General features: G+C 39.6%; 2 protein-coding genes across 2 annotated transcripts in view; one reads left to right on the top strand and one right to left on the bottom strand.

Moving 5' to 3' along the window:
* LOC134754924 (protein takeout-like) overlaps positions 1-21,118 on the top strand; it is a 37,785-nt gene extending 16,667 nt beyond the window's left edge. The window contains exons 2-6 of the mRNA XM_063691402.1: positions 10,941-11,059; positions 16,901-17,022; positions 17,163-17,296; positions 19,280-19,429; positions 20,884-21,118. Coding sequence (XP_063547472.1) covers positions 10,941-11,059; positions 16,901-17,022; positions 17,163-17,296; positions 19,280-19,429; positions 20,884-21,035 — 677 coding nt within the window. The 3' untranslated portion in view covers positions 21,036-21,118. The remainder of the gene's footprint in view (positions 1-10,940; positions 11,060-16,900; positions 17,023-17,162; positions 17,297-19,279; positions 19,430-20,883) is intronic.
* Positions 8,659-23,394, bottom strand: part of LOC134754943 (uncharacterized) — a 246,828-nt gene continuing 232,092 nt past the window's right edge. The window contains exon 4 of the mRNA XM_063691426.1: positions 8,659-8,674. The gene's annotated coding sequence lies outside the window, so the exon portion shown is untranslated. The remainder of the gene's footprint in view (positions 8,675-23,394) is intronic.

Raw genomic sequence — 23,394 nt, forward strand, 5'->3', positions numbered from 1 at the left:
AAGAAAAACCAACTTTCCTCTCTTGTTGCACAAATAACTATTCTTGTATTCTAATAATATGCCTTTGTACAAAGATTCAATTCCCGCACTCAAAAAAATATTTAATCTCCATACAAACTTTCAACCCCATTTTTACCACCTTGGGGGATGAAATTTCAATAATGCTGAAATAAAAAATTGTAATAGATGTCATATATTAAAGAAAAAGTGACGAAGCCCTCCAGTGGTAAAGACCGGATTCGAACCGGCGTCTTTAGCTATCGCGGCTAACGCCATGAACCCCTAGGCCACCCCGCCACGGCGGTGCCCGTCCGAATTTCTCGACAATATGCCATCTTAGTAAGACTAGGCGTCTTTGACCAGCTCTAAGGGCAAGCAGTGCGCGCTTGCACCTCCTAAACGAACTCCTTACGGACGTGAAAAATTCAGCTCTCTAGGTCCAACGGTTTGGGCTGGGCGTTGATTTAAGTGAGTCAGTCAGTCAGACTTTTACGTTTATATATATAGATAGATATTACTAATTTAAAAAATCCTTAATAAAACCATGCACTGTCAAACTGCTTTCAAAACAAATGAGGAGAGCGGCAAGAGAAACCTGCGTAGCGCAAATAAGTTATCCCTACCATTTATACGAACAAAAATTTTGGCACAAAAAACATAACATATCAAGGAGCGCGCATGTACAATGATTTACCGCCAAATATTAAGAATGCACCGACTTTCAACATTTTCAAAAACAAACTAAAAACATATGTTTTCGATAATATTTCAGTCATCTAAATGTTTGAATCATTAAGTGAAATATAATATTTCTTTTGAGATAAATAAAATATCTTTAACCCGTAATTCGATGTGGTTCCTTTTTTTATCAAGTTTTTCCTTTGGCCACTTTCCCAGCAGCTTCATCAGATCAGGTCCGTGTTAATATAGTATAAGTGCGTACCTACCCAACCTACCAACTATAGTTGGTCAAGCAAATCTTCTCAGTACAAAAAGGCGGCAAATTTAAAAAATGTAGGCGCGAAGGGTTATCCTCCCATAGAAAATTTGAATTTCGCGCCTTTTTCTACTGATAAGATTTGCTTGACCATCTTTACACATTACATATTCACCGAAATCAGGGGTTTGCCAAATTTTAGCGCAATGATACAATGAACGTGGTTCAAATTTAACTGAAGCTGTCTGATGTCTCTGTTCTTGGAAACGAAATAATGCTAACGTAAACAGTAGGGAGGTAGATATAAGGATAATATTAGTAGGTACTAGATTTGTCTACCTAGTATAGTACGTAGCAAAATGAAATGATAGTCAAGTATTTTACAAAAATACACACATTTTGCAAGTACAATAATCACATGTAAGTAATTTATTACCGTAAAATGGGGTGAGTAGGGTTCGCGAGGAGAGTTGGGTTACGAATGGGGAGAGAAGGGATGAAAGGGGGTGAGATGGGATTTTAAGCCTACTGCTACCAAAATAATGTATTCCAATTTAAAATGGAGCTATACTCATAATAAAAAAAAAACGATCCAACAATCTTCCAAAATCACCTTTGCATGAAATGCCATCTCACCCCAATTACGAGGGACTACGCCGTGAGGTGGGATTTCCTGTTTATCGTCAAAGTTATAAAATGGAACTACCCAAAATAAAATTAAAAACTAAAATACGGACGTCCGGAACACTTATTATATACACCATTCAGTTTGCATATGTAAAAATAAAATGTTATCGAGGTTTGAATGTCAGTTTTGTCCCTACTCACCCCATTTTACGGTACAGTCCAGTAAAGATACGATTAACCGTGAATGATCTCTTTCATTATTTATGACACCAACTAATTAATACCGAGTTCAACAGAGATAACAATAAAGAAGGACACGGACACGGGTAGAGTTTAGATAATCGCGGGTAGATAAGATAGTGCGGCGGGTAGCCCGGAACACAGAAGCGAAATGCATCCCTGCAATAACGAGAAACAATGTAGGGAGTTGGTAGAACAATGCAAACGCATTCAGATTTTTCACCTGCTCCCAGAGCTTATTCCAGTTTACAGCCAAGCCTCGCGTCTATCGTGTGCAAAGAATTAACTGTATTGTCGAACAGTAAAGTGTTTTTGCGGGTGCCGAAGGAACTGGCGGGCCGGCTGCGGAGAGGGTCATCGCTCTCGAAGTCTCGACGCGCGTTGCAGGCATGATGCGCTCCCACCGCTCCCAACATAAACCAGTTGCTTTCATCGCTCTTTATCACGTACGATTTTAATATTAGGCCTTGCTTAGGTAATACAATGCGCAAACGTAGCTGACGAGAACTCTCCGGAGTTACAGCATCCGCAAACATATATAGTAATATTAAGTAAGTAGTAATACCATGTAATACTAATAAATTTAATGAAATGATATCATCTGCATATTGCACCTTTCACCCAAAAAATGCATTGCACATACACGTGTGGGGTATCAAATGTGATAGTTAAGCGTGAAATGAAGTTATGCATAAAAATTTACGCATTCGGCAGAACAATTGCCTTAAAAATAAATAGACTGTAATAAATCGTAATTGTTCATTTTCCGTAAATTCATCATGGACATGATGCCCAACAACATGGATATTACCTACGTACTAGTAAGAATTTGTAGCGGTTGCCGCCGCTCTTAATTATCTCTTAGACCGTTACCCATTACCTACTCATTAGGCATAAGACGTTTTCTGGCATTTTTGTGTGTTGCACTACAGCACCCAGTTTTTTTTTAATGTGTGTATGAAATCAGCATACTTTATTAATCTATGAAATAAAAGTATGAAAACGAATTATATCGCATATATTGATTTTTTAATACATCCTGACGTTTCGAACCCTCTACAGCGTTCGTGGTCAACGGGTGACTGGGGAAAAATTAGAAAGTGCAAAAATACCCACATGCAAAAAATAATGAACCATCAGGCTAGTTAAGGTGACCGTCCATTTCTGACCGCAGCTGCGCGACTGCACCGACACTATTGCAGCGGCCTGAACGCGTCGGTGTTATTGTCAATTTCCATAGTAAAATGAATGACGATATCGATTGCACGTAATATGGTGATTTTAACGTTTTCCCGACCGCAGCTGCACTACTGCTCCGACACGTCGGTGTTATTGTCAATTTCCATAGTAAAATGAATGACAAGACCGACCGCACGTAGCATGGCCATTTTTGCGTATTTGGTGTATTATTGCAACTGCGGCTGCAGACCGCACGTCACATCTGTCACCTGCACTAAAATGTCTTTGGTCACAGATATTAGTAGTTCTAAGCAAAGAGGATATAACCACTACGTTCTAAGGAGCTTATTACACCCACGAATAAAGAATCCCGATGGTACAGTCGCCATATATCGCAGATATATCGGCGCGGCCAAGGAGCTCACAAATATCTGAACACGCCTTTATTGTCAAGGCGCTAGAGTGCATGCTCAGATATTTTTAGCACCTCGGTCGCTCCGATATATCCGATGGCGACTGTACCTACTGTAAACTTTTTTGCTAATCTATATTGAGCCCTAGGAGGATATAACAAAACGGAGTAGCCATTGGCATTCCCCTCTATCGAAAATAGTCGGCCAATGGTCATACACAATGTATGGACTGACGTTTATCTGACATGGCTATTTTGACGTTACGTATACATTTGACGTTCCCCTCCGCAAAAATTGGCAGACGTTTTTGTACAGTAAATTACAGACGTGGCAGCTCCGTTTGGTTATATCCTCCTAGATTGAGCCATATCACAGAGCCAGTTAGGAAACTAGAATGATAGATCTGAAAAGAGAGCGTCAAATTCGGAAGTTAACTATAGTCTGGCAAACACTTCGAGCAACACCGGCTTCCGACACGTCGGAAGGGAGGAACCCAACCGATATCTTACCGTACAAATCGTTCTGTCATCTTTTACGGAGGAAAACGTGCACACAGTCGCACTTCTCACTCACTACTTACAAAATCTAAGCTCTAATGATGACACAAATATATAGAAAATGACACACGTCAAAGACGCTTGACGTTGTGACGTTGCACACCTCGATCTCTTTATAATAAAGAGCGCATTACACAATTATTGTGTGCAACACGAGATGTGTGTTCTACGTACCGCGCTAGTTGTATGCATGCAAAATTGATCTTGTACCTCGACAGAGGAGAAATAGTGCGAATGCCGACTCCCTTCCGTGTTGCTCGAAGGGCAAACCCAATTTGTCAGTAAATAAGAACAAACAAAAATCTACTCATCCATTTCCTTTGGGTGCTAGTATACTAGCCCAAGACAAAGATAGTATATGATTCTCTCTGTCTGTTTCAATTGAGACAGTCCCTGGCCAAGCTATATTTTCCTATGTGATTTTTTTAACATTTCATGATAAATTCATTATATAAACTGTTCTTATATTTTTTCGTAGTTTTGCGAGGAAAGCCATAAGCTCGACAGGGCAAATAGAATATCGAATATTCGGCAAAGTGGCCGAATAGGCCGAATACCGAATAGTTGCGAATATTCCTGGCAACTCTAGTCGTAATATCATAGTATAGTTGGTCATCTAATGTTTGAAATGAGACAGTCCTTTGACAAACTATAATTATATAATGTCGTTTATGGTGACACTTCCTCATTTTGTCATTGCAAAGCCATTCCTGAGCTAAATAAAAGAAGCAATAATTAATTTTTATTACAAGGGGCAAAGATATTGTTTAATACCTCATGGTAACATATTGATACCCAAACGTACGAAAGGATACAAAATTGAACTACGAGAGAAGCGAATGGTTTAAAATTTAGAATATTGACAGTTGCGGGGGTCTCAAGGCGTGAGGGTTAAACAAACTTTGTTACAGTGCAACACGTAATTTTTCATCACACCAACACGAGGAAACCATTTATTATTCAAATTAATTTATTAAAAGTTCTTTCTATCGGCCAAGGTGAGGGAAATAGCTTAAGGATTTCTTGTCTCGCCCGTCAAGTTTTATATGGATGGTTCGGTCATATCATGAAGAGTGGGACACCTGCAACACGAGAGGAATTATATAAGATTTAAATGTGTGTTTCAGTTTGAAATACGAAACTGGACAATATGAACTGTAAATTGCCCAATTACTTATAACTCTTACAAATTATTTTATTCATCATACTTCACTGTTAGGTACCTAAAGAAAGTAAAATTAGCTTAATATGGATACTTAGAAAGATAAATCTGTAATATTTTGCTAATACGGAATGACTGTCTGCCCACCTTTGTATAATTTATTGTTACGTGTCGCATCGCCATCTCCGGAACCCACGAATCACTGCAGAAATCAATGAAAGACCTGATAAAAGAGCCTACCTAGGATGGTTTTGAGGGGACGTTTATCACAGATTCTAAATTCAGCCGCACGTTTCTGACGGCTGAGTAGGTACCTATACGTGATGCAGGTGGATTAAGTAGTAGATATCACGAGCTTCATGAGTCCCGTTTGCGTCGGATTGCTGTGTGCGGTGGTCACGCATTCAGGCAAGAGGATGGGGAAGAAAATTTCACAATGTGATCTTACCTTAATGTTAAGAATAATATTTTTCCTCTGCATTAATTTCATTTGAGGAATTTGGTTGTATTTCGTCAATTAGTCTCATTCAATGTTGAATTGCTTTTCATTTAATCGGCAATATTCCCTGAATAAACGATCACCATTAAATATCAGATGTTTTATTAATATTGCTTAGCTGCCTTCGTCGGACTCTGACTATTGTAGAAAGACAAACTGGTCTTCTTTTTCGTGTAGCATGTAGCATTATCGTCACTCGCTTCTCGTAAAAAATACAAAAGTAAATCAGTATTTTATTTGTGCGTCTGATATTACAATAACTTGACATTGACAAGCCGTCAACGAACGCTGTTGCGACTGCACGCCGCAACAGCTGCAGCCCGCTGCTGCAATAGTGCTGCACCGCGGTAACGTCGCAACTCGCAACAGTAATGCAGCGGCAGTTATAAATACACAGTCACCTTTATACATGCAAAATCGGTTCATAAGGCTAGTATACAATACAACTATTTTCAAGTAAATATACGCGATAAAGCTCTCGCCGGCTCCAACCCCACACCTGGGGCCCGAGAAGATTTAATTCCCTCCTAAATTGTAGGAGGGTATCCCAATATGGGACCGGCAACAAACTCGGCGGGACACATCTTTTCAAAACATATTATACTCAGAATGTCCAACATCATTCAACACAAAGGTCTCACGGTCTATGTCTCGCTTGCTCCTTAATCTACTTAAATTATAAAATACTAGTTTTTACCTGTAACATCAAATTTAATATTACTGTCATACTACAATTACTCTAAATTATTGCTAAAATTATTAAAATGTACTAAAAACATAATTTTTGTACTACTCTACTACTTCTATCTGAAGCTTTTTGTTCTGTATACGCAGTTATTTAGTCAACGGTGAATTTCAACGGAAGTAAAATCAAATTCATGTTTCCATGTGTTCTCAGTGTTCAGACCCATACAAGTTATACGTCAAATTAAAGGTAATTTTATACAATATTTTATCTCATTTAAAACTTTTTTGTATTGTACAAGATATTTTTTTTAAACCTGATTTAAAAAAAAGTATCACGAAAAAATTAGAAAATTTTCAATATTTCTTTAATTACTAATTAACGGTTGATTTTGTCGATACAATATATAGAACAACATTTCAAGCACACATATAGAGGTATGATTTAAAAAAAAATAATGAAATCGGATAAATATTTCTCGAGTTATGGTTGATTTTTTAAAACTCAATATGCGCCATCTTGGATTGGCGGCCATTTTGTTTAGCTATTTTGAGATGGCATGGTTTTGAAACATCATAATAAACCTATCTAACTGCTGTGAAAAGGAAATTTGGTACACCCAAATTATACCGATATCTTGGATGGCGCATGGACTAATACTCTGATTTTAAAGGTAAAGTAAGGTAGCATACCTAATAACAATGTTCAATAAGTTTTTGAGTAGGTAATCAATTAACTATATTAGCTCTAGGAACAGGTGCAAAATTTGGATGCGCTTGCGTTCTTTTACCAACTCCCTGCTCTCTACCGTGTAAATTAATATTTTAATCAAATACACCGAAAAAGCCCGTACTTAATCTGCTCAGAAAATTATTTGAAACTTTATTTATTTGAATGTTTGATTAATCACTTAATCACGGAGGGCGTAACCAAAAACTTAAACTGTATTTCTTAGAAACAATATGCAAACAATAGGTTTTTGGCCTGGTACACACTACATCGTACCCGCTCGTATGACCCGTAATTTTGGAAAAATAACACGTCTTCCCGCCGTTACTTTTCATACCCTAAATCAAACCATTAATCTCTATCTCGCTTCTTCATCCAGATAATATTGACCAGCTTTTATTCATACATGCCACCAACATTCGACAAATAGAGTTTTGAATGATTCACGGTTAGTTTCACTAGACTTATATTGACCGGGATATAGACCGTGATTACCTTTTGTATTATTTGTGAGCTCCCGATATTTCGACGCAGTTACATGCATCATGTTCACGGGTGACTGAAGATCGATCGTCGAAATATCGGGAGCTCACAAATAATACAAAAGGTAATCACGGTCTATATCCCGGTCAATATAAGTCTAGGTTCGACAAATAGTTCGATAGAACTGTTTGGTCTGTAGCTCGCGTTGCAACAAGAGTGTCAGTCTTGTTCGCTTGCTGGTGCATTAAATTACGATAATTATATTCCTGCGGCAATATTGATATCAACATAATAACATAAATAATAAATACCAGTGAGAGCTTTTTAATTTGTGAATGTTTAATGTGAAGAGTGAAGTGAAAAGTGAGTGGAAAATTATATGTTCGAGCTTATAAAGTTAGGAAACTCCTGCAGTCAGTCTTAAGGTCAGTGTTTTTGTCATTGTTTGTCGTTATGTAAATATAATACAATATAATATGTACTAGTGCCCCGCTACGGCTTCGCACGGGTTACATACACAAAACCTTAACAAATTATACACCTAAACCTTCCTCAAGAATCACTCTATTGATAGGTGAAAACCGCATGAAAATCCGTTTCGCACGAAAAGACGCGGCGGGGGACTTTGTTTTATAAGCTGTAGTGATAAATATTATAGGACATTCTAACACAGAATCACAGATTGACCGTCCTACGGTAAGCTCAATAAGGCTAGTGTTGTGAGAAGGTACTGCCTGAGCAAAGATTATATAATATACAAATACTTACGTAGAAAACACCCACCAAGAAAAAATGTCTGTGCTCATCACACAAATAAATGCCCTTAGCGGGATTTGAACCCAGGACCATCGGCTTAATAGGCAGGGTCACTATCCACTAGGCCAGATCGGTCGTCAATGTAAAATGTGGAATACTGTTATGTGGAAGCAGAGGATGATAATGTATTCTTATAATTATTTTACAATTATATAACGTAATATACCTGCTTGCATAAATCCACGAAATATTAAGGATTTGCTTGTTAAAACTGCGATGGCAACAAAAGAACTCCGTTTATGGACAACTATCCAAGGTCAAAATTCATTTTTCAAGTTTTGTTTTATTTTTGTAAAATACACATTGTAATAGACAACCATCTGTTACATGGTTTTTTTGAACTGTTCCTTCCTGGTGGATTAAGCCTACCATAAAAGTATTTCTGTAATAGTCAACTTTTAGAAAATAATTGTATTTTAGGGCTATGCGGCTATATTTATCTGTATTTGAGCATTTAAACTACGCGCGTCAGTAAAGCTTAGGCATAAATATAATATTTATGTGCAGCGGTTTTTTTTCTCAGTAAAACCGGGGCAGACTAGTGAATTTACAAATTGGGTAATATTTTGTTTCAAGTATGAGGATTATATGAGCGAAAACAAGTGCAGACCAAACGGCCGGACCCACCTTTAAACATAACTCATTTTGCATGCTTTCATTTTCTTAGATTTTTATTAGATAAGTACCGAAGTCAATAAGACGCCCATTGTTTCCTTGTACCTAAACAAAATAGCCAGTTAGAATTAATTCAACCCCTACCACTATCTATTCTCGATTCTAGTGTATACCGTTTACAACTAGAGACGACCTAAGAGTGACGATTAATCATTATCATAATCACCAGGATACCTATAATAAAATAAGTATCATTGGGGATATAACTGTGCATTACAATTCAAGAAGGATAATAGTCAAAGACTCATTAATAATTAACATATGAATATGGAAAGATGAGTAAAGCTTATCTGTCCTAAACACGAGGCAAGAGACAAAGGCCATCCTCGAAGCGGGTTAATCATCAAAGGTTAACACTGGCACGTGACGGGTGCAAGCATTGTGCGCCGCGGTCAAAGCCGCGAAAGCACCGCGGCGGCGGTGGCGGCCGGCGCACTGCCTCTATCGTTACCGTTACACGCACGGAGGACCCTCTTGCATACTGATACCACGCGCTCGCCACCGCATACGAAAGCCACATTACACGTTTACTGAGTCAGCTGTCCAACATGCATAACTATATTACATTCAAAGTGATCAGTGATTCAGAGTGAAGTGAATGCGTTGCTATACATAATGGTCGCACTAAATCTGATAGCGGGAATATCGATATCGGCGTACCCCAGGGCTCGTCTTTAGCAAATTTTTGTTTTCTGATCCAGGTAAACGATTTACCTAAAATCGTAAATGGTGAAATGTATATCTTTGCCTGTTATATTATAACAGCCAATACAATTCCGTCTCTGGAGAACATTATAGCCTCGGAGATATTTAGGCTACAGGGATGGTTTTCTGCAAATGGTCTAGTTTTAAATCTACACAAAACCCAAGTGATGCACATAAGCCTAGGGGGTAGGCCCCCGCGCCCACTAAGTGTTAACGTAGATGGCGCCGTCCTTCCTCAGGTACATAGCACTAAGTTTCTGGGCGTGACGTTGGACGCGACCTTGAAATGGAATGCGCATATTGAAGTGGTGTGTGGCAAATTATCTGGTGCCTGTTTCGCATTGAGCAGGTTAGCGCGTATCTTGCCTTACCGGCAGCTAAGGGCTAGCTACTTCTCGCTGTTCCATTCGGTGATGTGCTATGGTCTAGAATTCTGGGGCACCGCAGCGGAATGGCAGCCTGTATTCATTTTACTCACATCACAATACCTATTTTACATAATTAAATATATTAGAATGAACATACACCTATTTCCAATAAAGACATTTAAAAGTTCACGTATCACACAAAAACACAAAAATAAGTTGGACTCGACATGTTGCCGACTTGCGAAATCCACCAAAACGATAACTAATGCAAGGCCGGGTAGGTATCTACAATAAACTACCTGATAGCATTAAAAATATTGAAAATGACCTGACATTCTATAATCAGTTAAAAAAATGGTTGACCACAAAAGCTTTTTATGACATGTCAGAATATAATAATAATGATTTAATCTTAATTTAATTTTATATTTTGTATTTTTATTAATTATTGGAAATTTGAAATGTGTTGATTATTTTTATATTGTATTATTTTACTTTAATTTAATTAATGATTATTTGAATGAATTGAATATATTATGTAAATCCAATTATGACGTGTAATATGAAATATTATTATAAATAAATGAGTATGAGTATGAGTATTTTCCGTGGTTTTAAAAATCTGACGCGTTCAAGTGCGTCAAACTGGTGTTTATCCATGTAGATACACCCTTTTCCTTACCACATGCTGAAATCGTCTGAGAGTAATCAATTTACTAATGGAATACCCGCTACCCTGTACTCGCAGCCCTATATAGAGCGCTTTGGTAAAGCTGCTCAACAGGCTGCAAGTTTTTTATGCGTCCGAGAAATCAAAAATCCTTTTTAGGAGGAGAATAATATAGTTTGGTTTTTGTTGTATTAGACATGTTCGGTGGGCGCTGCTCGCGGCGCGATCCTGCCGTGGATGCCTGCCTACTACGCGGGTTCAACTCGCTCGCGGAGTACCTGAAGGGCGGCGCGCCGGAGCTGGGCATCGAGGAGGTGAGCCTGTTGTGTCCGACATGTCGTGCCTGCTGCGGGTTCAACTCGCTCGCAAAGTACCTGAAGAGCGGCACGCCGGAGCTGGGCATCGAGGAGGTGAGCCTGTTGTGTCCGACATGTGCAGCCATGTCATGCCTGCTGCGGGTTCAACTCGCTCGCGAAGTACCTGAAGGGCGGCGCGCCGGAGCGGGGCATCGAGATGAGCCTGTTGTATCCGATATGTGCAGCTAATGTCATGCCTGCTGCGGGTTCAACTCGCTCGCGAAGTATCTGAAGGGCGGCGCGCCGGAGCTGGGCATCGAGGAGGTGAGCCTGTTGTGTCCGACATGTTCGGCCATGTCATGCCTGCTGCGGGTTCAACTCGCTCGCAAAGTACCTGAAGAGCGGCACGCCAAAGCTGGGCATCGAGGAGGTGAGCCTGTTGTGTCCGACATGTGCAGCCATGTCATGCCTGCTGCGGGTTCAACTCGCTCGCGAAGTACCTGAAGGGCGGCGCGCCGGAGCGAGGCATCGAGATGAGCCTGTTGTATCCGATATGTGCAGCTAATGTGATGCCTGCTGCGGGTTCAACTCGCTCGCGAAGTATCTGAAGGGCGGCGCGCCGGAGCTGGGCATCGAGGAGGTGAGCCTGTTGTGTCCGACAGTTCGGCCATGTCATGCCTGCTGCGGGTTCAATCCGGGTGCCTGCTGCGGGTGAGTCCCATCGGAAACCGTGGTGCTCACCTTACCTAGCAGAATTTTCGCGTTTTAACTCCTTTCATGTAGAGGTGTACACATTTCCCACGACTCAATGTCACCAATGTTGTAGGTTTGGACATACAAACAATACGTGCCGATCAGGCCCTCGCTGCTTCCGTTGCAGCGGCAGCCATACGGGTGACAAATGCGAAGATGATAGCGATATTGACAAATGTGTGAACTGCAGGGGTGATACGGGACACTTTGCTACTAGCAAGGCTTGCCCCGAATACAAGCCCCGATGCATGTTTTCATCTAGTCAGACCATTTTTTGAGGTTCTCGCGTTTGTACAAAAATAATGTTTAAGTTAAAAAATCACTAACATTTAATGCTAATGCTAATGTAGTTTAATTTTATATGGTAACATTCTCCAATAACTAAATCAAAATACAATAAATACCGTTTGTACTGAAAGAAAAAAAAACGATTTTTTATTTTTTATTTGACGGGTAGGAATATAACAGATGTCAAAAGGGCTATTACTAGGGAAAGCAACACGGCTCTACCAATGTACTGACAATTTTGTTTCGAAGCCATGCATGCAGCAGTGCTATAGGAGAGGACAATATGATTTGGAGAACGTTTTTGTAAAGTACATTTTTTTAACAATAAGTCTCATGCAATTTTATTATACTATCAAAATAAACTAGATTAAACATTACTATTACGGTTCCCATTACTGGGTAATTTTATCTTCATGTGTAAAATTTATTAGAATAAACAAAATTGTTGTGTGGAACTAGACGAACTAATTTGCATCGGGGCTCGTACAACCGACAGTGTAACATTAAAAAGACAATGGCAGAAAGTTACGTTTCCTACACAAAAGGCTAATAAAATGCATCCTACATTAGGGAAATCCTATTCCAACGCGGTCACGTCCTCGGCTTCTAGCAAAACCTCTTATAAAAAAACAGCCTTTTAAAACGCCGTACATCTCCACCTCCTCGCTTGGGGTATGACAGAGCTGCCCATATGGCCCTATTAAATGAAGAGGTAGAATCGTCACCTAATGGAACGGCATTGAATAACCCATATGCGTCTTCCCCTTCGGAAACTATTATTGCCCTACTCACGCAATAAATTTCTACCATTTCCAAATCGAAATGGTCCCCACCAAACAATTTGATTTCCCACGTCGCCTGTTTCCTTCCTTTACTCTCCTCTTTTTTTCAACTTTTAGTAATGGATCAGGTGGTCCTTCAGTGGAACATTCGTAGCATCCTCAGTAAAAAACACGACTTCATTTATTTATTATTTTTAACCCAGAATCGTTGCACTTTCATAAATTTGGCTTAAGCCGGATACTATCTTCCATATCCCTGGATTCGTCAACATTCGTGACTACAGAAATGATGGATATGCCAGCTGTGCTTTACTTATTAGAGATAATATTACATTTAATGTCATTCCAACTTCTCTCGTGTCCCTCTATATTCCACACCCTTCGAAAGGTATACTGGATCAATTATTGTTGATTTTACTATCCCTATCTCCCCCCTTACTAGTGTTAGGGGATTTTAATTGTCATAATCAGGTTTGGGGCAGCGGAAAAACTGAACCCCAGGGGAGTCTTTTACTTAAAATAGTGGATGAATGCAACTTGTGCATCCTTAATTCCTTAACTTCGGTTCTGCCACCAGACGAACACGCTCCAACCAAGCTACTAGTGCGGTGGATTTGTCATTGTGTTCCCCCGACTTAGCCTCTCAATTGATATGGGAAGTAATCACTCATCATTCGGAAGTGACCACTTCCCAATCATAATTGATTTTCCTCCTTTAGCACTTAGAAATAAATCCCCTAATGTTCCCCTTCTCAGATTTAATATTCTCAATGCCAGATGGTAAGAGTTTAAAAACAATATCGAAGTAATCTGACCCAGGATAACTACGATATCGGCCGAGACCAAGTTATTTCTTCCTGCTAAAAAGAGAGAAGGATGGAAATCATTTTGTTCATCGATTTCCCCTACCACCCCTTCAGGTTTGGTATGGAGGAATATTCGCAAATACAGAGGCTCCACAAAAACTACTTCCTATATTCATCCATCCTCTTCTGAGTGGGCTGACGATTTCATAGATAAGCTTGCACCTCAGTATGCGCCGAGTGAGCTAGAAACAAATCTAGAGTATTGTTCGAGTCCCTCAGATAAACTTGACTCCCCATTTTCTATCATTGAATTAAAAAAACGTGTTAAGCTCTGTGAGAGATTCCACTCCCGGGGTTGAATGGTATCCCCTACTCCTTTATATGTAACTCCAATGATCAATTTTTGCATTATTACTTAAATCTTGTTAATGCTATTTTTGCTTCCGGTTACTTACCCCAATCGTGGAGGTCTTAATTAGTAATGCCTATCCATAAAGCCAAGAAAGATCCAGCGGACCCACGATCATATCGACCTATAGCTCTGTCATCGATCATGCTAAAGATTATGGAACACCTCGTAAAGAACCGAATAGAGTGGTTTGTGGAGAGAAATGATTTACTAGCCAAATCACAGGAAAGGGAAAAGTACTTCCGACAGCCTCGGTATATTGACCACTGATATTCGATTGGCCTTTTCTCGTAATGAATCAGTGGCTGCGGCATTCCTTGATATAACAGCTGCACATGATAATGTTCGGCTTCCCTCTCTCAGGAAAAAGCTTCATGAACTGAGAGTCCCGGCGAGACTGAGCAGTTTCATTATGTTAATGCTGTCTGAACGACACATCACATTTAGAGGCAACTGTAAAACAAGTACACCACTCAGACGTGTCTGGAAGGGCCTTCCTCAAGGGTCAGTGCTTAGCCCTCTATTATTCAATATTTACACCCATGATTTAGAACGAAATATTGGACAAACGAATATCTTACAATACGCCGATGATATTCTTCTTTTCTCTAATGACTCGAAAATTGAAAGAGCAGCTAAATTGGTTTCAACATCATTGGGGACTCTTAATGTGTGGTTGGAGGAACATGGTTTCGACTTGTCCCCAGAGAAAAGTAATGTTGTAATTTTTACTAGAAAACGTAAGATTCCCAACGTTTCTGTAACAGTAAAGGGTAACCCCATATCAATAAAATCCAAAATCATGTTTCTGGGGCTGATATTAGACTCAAAGCTTACGGGACTACCACATTGTATGTGGTTACTAAATGTGAACGTAATATAAACATTCTTAGATGCTTATCAGGAGTGTGGTGGGGAGCACACCCGCTTTCTCTAAAGCTTCTATATAACGCTATTATTAGAAGTGTGTTAGACTATGGAACATACTTATTGGAACCGGCTAGTAGTGTAGGCATGGGTTATCTAGATCGAGTCCAAGCTAAGGCACTTTGAGTTGTATTGGGAGCTATGAGATCTAGCCCCAATCCCCATTAATGGCATGCAGGTGGAGTGTTTGGAACCCCCCCTTGATCTTCGTCGACAATACCTGTCTGATCGATATTTGTTCCGAGTTTTGCAATTTACGGCCTATCCCATGTACTACAAAATCAAGCTGTTAGAGGAATATGCGCGTAGATCGAAATATTAGAGAAACAAACTTTGCCCATGTCTTGTCAATAGCTTCCGTAAATTTAATAATATTCGTGATCCAGCGCATCACTCTCTGAAACTTCCAATATTCGAACACCCGTATGAAACGGTTACATTTAGTCCTCAAGTGATCCTAGATTTTAACATCCTAAAAGGTGATCCGTTGGCGAGTATTCGCACTTGTTCCATTTTGGGGGAAGAGTAGCCGGGATGGCATACAATAATTATAATCCGATGCTTCCAAACTATTACCACAGGGTTGCGTTGGGGTTGGAACCTATCACACTCAATATGGTATTGTCCAGAAGACAAAATGTCCACCGGAGTCTTCGGTCTTTACTGAGGAATGTCTAGGTATTCTTAAGTATCTGGAATATTTCTTGCTGGGGAGACTAATTCGTTCTATTATTTATCTTTTCCGATTCCCGTAGTGCCTCGGAGGCACTATTAACTAACCCTTTTTCCTCTAAGTTATACAGCCCCCTAATTTTCCTAATTAAAGAAGCTATAGCTTTGTAACAAAAGAGAGCAGGAGGTAGTATTAGCTTGAGTTCCAGGCCACTCAGGTATTTCGGGTAATGAAAAGGTGGATCAAGTAGCTAAAGGGGCTGTAGTATGTGGCGACAAATTTCCATTTAAAAATTGCTGTTACGATCTTTTATCCCTTCCCAAATCATATCTATACAACTCCTGGAAGTCGCGGAGGTCGGGTACTAGAACAAAGACTCCATTATTCTAAAATACAACCAGACATCCCAAGCCATGGTTTTCCAAATTAGCCTTAAATAAATTATCGACATCTTCAATAATTCGCATGAGACTTGGACACTGCAGTTGCCCAGTATTTTAAAAAAAGCTAAGAATACGTGACACTTCGATCTGTGAATGCGGATCTGAAGAGGGAAGATTAAATCACATTCCTTTATCTTGTCCTCGTCTAAATCATACTCAATTATAGGATGACTCACGTTAGACCGGGCCGTGACCGGGCCGGAGCTTCCGGCGCTTACTTTTCTATGACATGACAGGTGATCACGTGATGCTTTCCATAGAAAAAGAAGCGCCGGCAGCTCCGGCCCGGTCACGGCCCGGTCTAACGTGAGTCATCCTTAATATCGTGGATAAATTAAACAAAAAATTCCGTTACCAACACATGTTTATTCCCTGTTCTCGTTTGACCCAACAGTGTTTAGATTTTTAGCAATTTTCCTAGAGATCAATAAACTTAAAATTTAATACATAGCACGTAGTTTAACTGCTTCAATGTATGTGTTTTAACTAGGAACTCACAGACTAATATTTGTAGTTGTATGTCTAATTATTAACAATACTAATCATCTAATTTCAACCCAGATCTGAGTTATAATCGTTGCCCGTATATTTTTTCTGTTGATATTGACGTGAAGCTGGCAGAAATGTCTAAAGACGATTGCCATAATAAAGAAAAAGTAGTATTTAGTAAATAGTATTATGTATAATACATATATATCAGTAGGTGTAACATAACCAATAGAATATTTATGTATCGTACCGTTCAACTTGGTTCAAAATGGTCGTTTAACGTTTTCAGGACGAGCCGATAGTAATCGAGGAGTTATCGATAGCACTGGGGGGCGGGCCCGATGGCTACCGAGCCACCTTCAAAGACATACATGCCACCGGAGTCTCCAACATGACCATCACTAATGTCAGGTGATGTATCTATTTACTTTACATGCATACTAAAAAAAAACAAGCGAGAGAGAGTCTTTAAAACGAAAATTACGTCTATAACTATAAATATCGTCGGTGACAAAAAAATATCGTCATACAACAGAGTTTTGAAAATGCAGGTCCGACCTGGAGACACACCAGTTCCAGCTGACGCTGTTCGGGGCGCACATCAGCGCGCGCGCGCGCTACCGCTCGTCGGGCGTACTGCTGCTCGTGCGCGCCTCCGGCGGCGGCGACTACTGGGGCGAATACGGTGCGTACATGCCTACCGACAGTTCAAGCCGATGCCACTCTTAGCCGCACGTACATTAGCGCGAGCGCTACCGCTCGTCGGGCGTACTGCTGCTCGTGCGCGCCTCCGGCGGCGGCGACTACTGGGGCGAATACGGTGCGTACATGCCTACCGACAGTTCGAGCTGATGCCGCTCTTAGCTGCACGCACATCAGCGCGCGCGCTACCGCTCGTCGGGCGTACTGCTGCTCGTGCGCGCCTCCTCCATAGCTGTACGTATTCGTAAAATGGTTGGCACTTTAAATTTATTTGTATACGCTTATATCATTAATTACTTGAAATGGTCCTAACCTAAAACCGGGATAAAAATCAGTCTATGGTAACAACAATCCACTGATCGATAGTAACGAGATACGAATTCCAGGTCAGTGTTAGCCAAAACGTTAATGCAATTAGCCATATACGCAAAACAAAGAAAATAAAACAAAAGCCGCGAGTGTTGCAAAACACTGCAGTATTAGCAGGAGGTTGAAGTTGAAAGATTATAATTTGTACGTTTTTTTACAACAACTTTGAGAGCAAAGTTTGATATTTCTTGGAGTGCTTGAGTCCCGTGCATGCAAGCGAAAGATTCTAGGTATAAGAGATTCACGAGCGTAGCGAGTATTCACGAGCAATCAAAAGCGCACTAGATGTAAATAACTTTGATCTCGTGTAGTACACACAACTTTTCACCTCGGCACTGAGAGTATATTCCCTAATTAAATATATTAATAACGGGTCACTCACGTGTCGAAAACGCTCGACATGTTTCACTGTATTATTATTAATATATTTAATATGTCTGTGTCTCACGGAAGTTTTGTTATATTCCCAAACCTAAAAATGTAATCCTTCTTCAGCACTTATTTACTCATGTTTTCTTAAGATATTCTAACAATTAAGTTCAATCAAACACAAAAACAAAACGAAATTAATTTCAGACAAATAGTATGGAAATAACGAACATCAATTGACACTTCAATCGACACCTTTTTTTTGTAAAAAAATTTGTAAGATACGGTCCGAATTGCGTATTAAAACTGTTGTCAACTATGTAGAGATTGTTAAAAGTAGAATTATTATAATTTATTTTGCGTGATAATCTGTATTTTTTTCATATTTCATTATTTTAATTGTACGATAAAATACGTAAAATATAGTGTTTGTATCAAATTTTACACTTTATTTTAATAATTAATTAATTATTAGGAATTCATACTCGTACGTGTTTTGGAACAATGCGTTCTGACGGTTTCGAGGGTCTATTATAAACCGTCAATATACCGTTCAGTGTCGTTTGAACTTTTTTTTGTCTCTTTCTGTTTGCAAACGACGTAAAAGGGACATAGAGAATAGAATCCAAGTATTTCGAACTTGTATTAGGCCCCGCATTTTGAAATGACATTTGAATATAAAGGTCACTTGAATGACGTTTTGTCTCACTCAGTGAGCAAAATGCGGTTTTGATCACTGTTTTTAAGTAGCAAAGTACCCTTATTCGGGCTGCTGAGGTGAAAACGTGATTTTTAGTAAGTTGCCTCGCTTTTTAATATCTTGCAAAAGGTGAGAAAAGCAGTGTTTTCCTTTGGGATAAAGCTGTTTTCGTCTTGGGCGAACTTGAATCCCTCGCTGCACTCAGGACTCCGTTTTAATTCCCTCGCCTAACCTCGCTAACTCGTAACACCCTCGCTACGCTCGGGAGTTAAATTTGGAGTCCCTTACATACTCAGGATTCAATATCGTGCACGTGACATAAAACCGTGCTTTATCCCCTCGGTTTATAATCTACTATTAAACGGCTATTAAATTAATGAAATTAAATATTTCTAAACATAAACAATAATATTAAATTATTCTATAAACGTCAGTAAAGTAGCACCATATGTTCTGTAAAGGATGTATACCTGTTTAAATTTGGAATTAGACGACACACACCATACCTATTACAAATACATATTACAGACGGCGTGAAGGCTAAGGTGTACTTCCGCGGGGCGCCGTACGAGCGCGACGGCCGCACATACCTGCGGCTGCAGCAGCTCAAGCTCGACTTTTCTGTCAAGGACATCCAGATGGGCGTCGAGAACCTGCACAATGGGAACGCAGTGCTGCGTAAGATGCCTTTTTAATACAGTTGCTCAAAAAGTGGTACTTTTTGTAGCTGCGTAGCGTGCGAGAAGCTCAATTTCTCGAACTAGTGCTTTTTACTTTTTAGTTCCAAACTATACTTTCGAAACGCAGTTAAAATTGAATTTAGCGCGGAGCAGGTACCAGGGCCTCATGAGTTATGAGGAGGTGTCGTTGACCAACCCGCGCCGGGCCCGCGGCGGCCGCGGCCGGGGCGCGCACGAGTATGAAGGTATCGCGGGCTGCGGCAGCTCGCGTATCTTAGCTGTATAGGTACTTTTGGTTTTGGTTTGGTTTGGTGGTATGATTCTACTAATGATATATTAATTTATTATTTTTTCGCAATTGTATTAAAAAACGTCGTTTACAACACGTGTGAAATGTCTTTCAGCTCGTGGCAAGATACCTCGGTACTAGTGGTAAAAAGACATTCTTTTCACACTAGTTGTAAATACCTTATAATATGCCATTTGTGCAACATATTGTGTGTAACGGTCAACGATAGCACAACGATAGGTAACTTTGGCGATTACATAATAACCCCAATAAAATGCATACCTACATACTTTATGTATCATTCTAGCGGGTGGAATTGACAGATGCTCAAAAGTTGCCTGATCAATGTAGTTAGTGTTCACTGAACATATATATATATATGTATAGGTACTGACCTATATATATATACAATTGTCTACGTATTTTTTCTACTGAGTGATGAGTATAGTAGGAATATCAGACGATGCAAAGTTTTAGTACCTATTTCGGTATCATTTTTATAAGTACATAGCACAGAATATGAATTTATAACAGACGGCTTAACAAACTCACCATCGTTATATAGAAAACGACGTTAGCCCTTAAATGTATAGTGATGGATACAGCCTACAAGTACGCAACAAAAAACATATAATTTTATGCATAATTAGATAAAATCGATTTGGTCCTGTATAATTATTTTGATCGTAAATGAATACCTAGGTACATTAGTTTAAAAAATTACATTTGTTTTAAGACGAAATGGCGGAAAATTTTGAATAGTTGATGATTCTTAGTATGTAATTTAGGCGGTTTTTTAAATATAAAATCTTTATTATTTAAATAGGTATATTACAAATAGTGTAAATTTCTAATGATTACTACCATTAAAAATTTAGAATTTTCATATATCTTTTACCAATAATTGTATATTTACATAAATTATGATGTACCCTATGTAAATTCTAACACTGATTTAGCAGTGAAAATCCGTTTTAATCATTTTTCCCTGAATCAGTAATTATGTATTAATAGTTTTAGTTTGTTGGAGTGTGTTGATAACCGATTGGAGGTTGTTGATTTGGTTGCCATATATTATTAGCTAGGCCTACAGGTATACATATATGGTATATATGCAATTATGTAAGTATCATATGTATAGGTAATGTTTTTGGTATGTACAGAGGCGGCGCTAAACCTGTTTATCAACACAAACGCGCAGGAGCTGCTAAAGGAGATGAAGCCGGAGCTGAAGCGAGACCTGGCCGACAAGATGGCGCGCTTCCTGGCGCGGATCCTCGACCACATCCCCTACGACGAGTGGATCCTGGACTAACCGCAGCGCTCATCCCACTTACCTTCTTGTAACTCCAAACTTAATTATTCGCAACATTTTAATAACTTATTGAAAACTAGGTTTTAATTGTAAGGCACCATTTATTTATTTATAATAGTAAGGTTATCTTGTCCTGGGTAGTGCTACAGAATGTACCTACCTAGATTACACCAAGTAAAAGTTCATAACATAAAACAAATTGACTACTTTTGACGTGACCTATTTGTTCACAAACGAGCAAAGTTACATAACATATACCATCTCAACGAGCCCGATATCTACTCGGAACAAATCCAGAACGATTTGCTTACTGGTTATCTCAGCTCTAAACTTCAGGGGACCGTCGCCGCAACTAACAAGGGTGCACACATCCCACGGTTGGTGCACATATCCCACGACGCGAAATCAACGCTGGACAACCATGTAAACCATGTACAACCATGCAACCGGAGTTATGCTGAAACCTGTTACATGAGTCGCCTTCGCTAAATAGCTTGATGGACAATCGCAATAAAGGATTGATATCCTTAAACAATAATAAATAGTGTCATTAATATGTTTACAAATTATTGAGTTATATTTTAAGCTGGTTAAGTGTACCCTCACATAACCTCGAAAAAATTAAATCCGCACGGGTACCTACCTTGGACCCCGCTGTGCATGGGTACCTATCTTGGACCCGATCTGATTGATCTGGTATGTCCGCATTACGAAATGCGTACATGCGACATCATGATAGAAATTCTTATATCTTTGATATGCAAACTTATTATGTAATTGTCTTGCATGAAATAAATAATCTAATCTAATCTATGCCCGCATTACGTTATGGGTTATTGTATATAGTGGGTATTAGTTTAGACCCACTTATATGTATTGCAGTAAAACAATATACTTCTGCACAATACGTATAATTTGTTAAGCACTTCACTAAATTTAACATAAAACACCAAAAAAAATCTACACATGGAATTTAAAAATTATTATAACAAAAACAAATTATTTTTCTGACGGTCCGCTTTTCGCACTGGCGTGAACTGGTGTACGTGCGAAAGATAACGGCGTATAAATTTAGCTGTAGAAGGAAAGAAATGGATTAATGAGATGGAGATTATGGACGATAATGGCTGTTTCAACGGGTGATAGGTGCCTAAATTTAAGCCGAATATTAGTTTCGCCTGACAATTAGGGGCAATCAGAATTTTGAAAATGCCGTAAAGAAATGCAGGATGCGGATAACAGCGGCTTTACAGAATCAAAAGAAATATGGCACAAAAAATAACAATGAACAATTATAGGGTTTTTAAACGGGAACCGATCCCTTAACGTTAAAAAACATTCAAGCTCCGTAGACGATGACAACCTGCTAGTTCCTTTCCAAAGAAAACGTTCGGCCAACCAACGCTGTACCGTGACTCATCGAACCACGCCGCATGCGGGCTCGTGTCCTCCGTGGGTCCGCTAGTTCCCTTCCAAAGAAAACGTTCGGCCAACCAACGCTGCGCGCTGTACCGTGACCCATCGAACCACGCAGTATGCGGTCTCGCGTCCTCCGTGGGTCTGATACCTGACCGCCGGTCGACGACCATCCACTGCCGACTACCCGTCGGCGGCTGCGTCCCGTCGTTGATACGGCCACCACGTACCACCGGAGCACTGCTCGACGGTGGCCTTAAAAAGGTCCTGGTGCAGGCAACTACGGCCAACAAGGCCGCGGAACGACGGGAAGAAAAGCGCACTCCAAGTTATTATTGGCAACTTCCGAAGAAAACGTTCCTCTCAATTAAAGGTTTACTTGACGAAAACAAGGAAAAAATTGAAAAAATATTCGCGGACCACAAACAGATCTTTCCACGTCAATCTCAAAATCTATCTGAAGTCCCTCCGAAGAAAACAAATTTCTTCTTTCCGAATCAGAATTGAAATTCAAAATTCAACGCAATTGTAACCTGCCAACATCGAAAATATCTCAGTCCAAAAAAGGTTCCATGTGTTTTTATAGAGCGCCATCTAAGAGAATTCCGCGCTAACGATAACCCACTAGCCCTCGCATAACAAACAACAAAAAAAACCCGAAGAAATACGCAACCTACGTTGATATGGAAGAAGTTCCAAAAACCATCGATAGATGGCACAAAAATAAATATTTAGCGAACGCTACAGTATACATTTATGGGTAACTATCTTGTACCCACAATAAAACAATGGATATATTTATGCATATAGGTACTTTGATAGCAACTTGTGTCACGTGTAGTCTTCATCGGTCAGATACGTAAAGAAAGACGAGTTCTGTATTAATAAAGGTAGTTCATCTATAATTTGAACACCTACAAGATTTTCTACTAGTCATTGTCCG

Source organism: Cydia strobilella, chromosome Z, assembly GCF_947568885.1.
Source record: "Cydia strobilella chromosome Z, ilCydStro3.1, whole genome shotgun sequence".
NCBI lineage: Eukaryota > Metazoa > Arthropoda > Insecta > Lepidoptera > Tortricidae > Cydia > Cydia strobilella.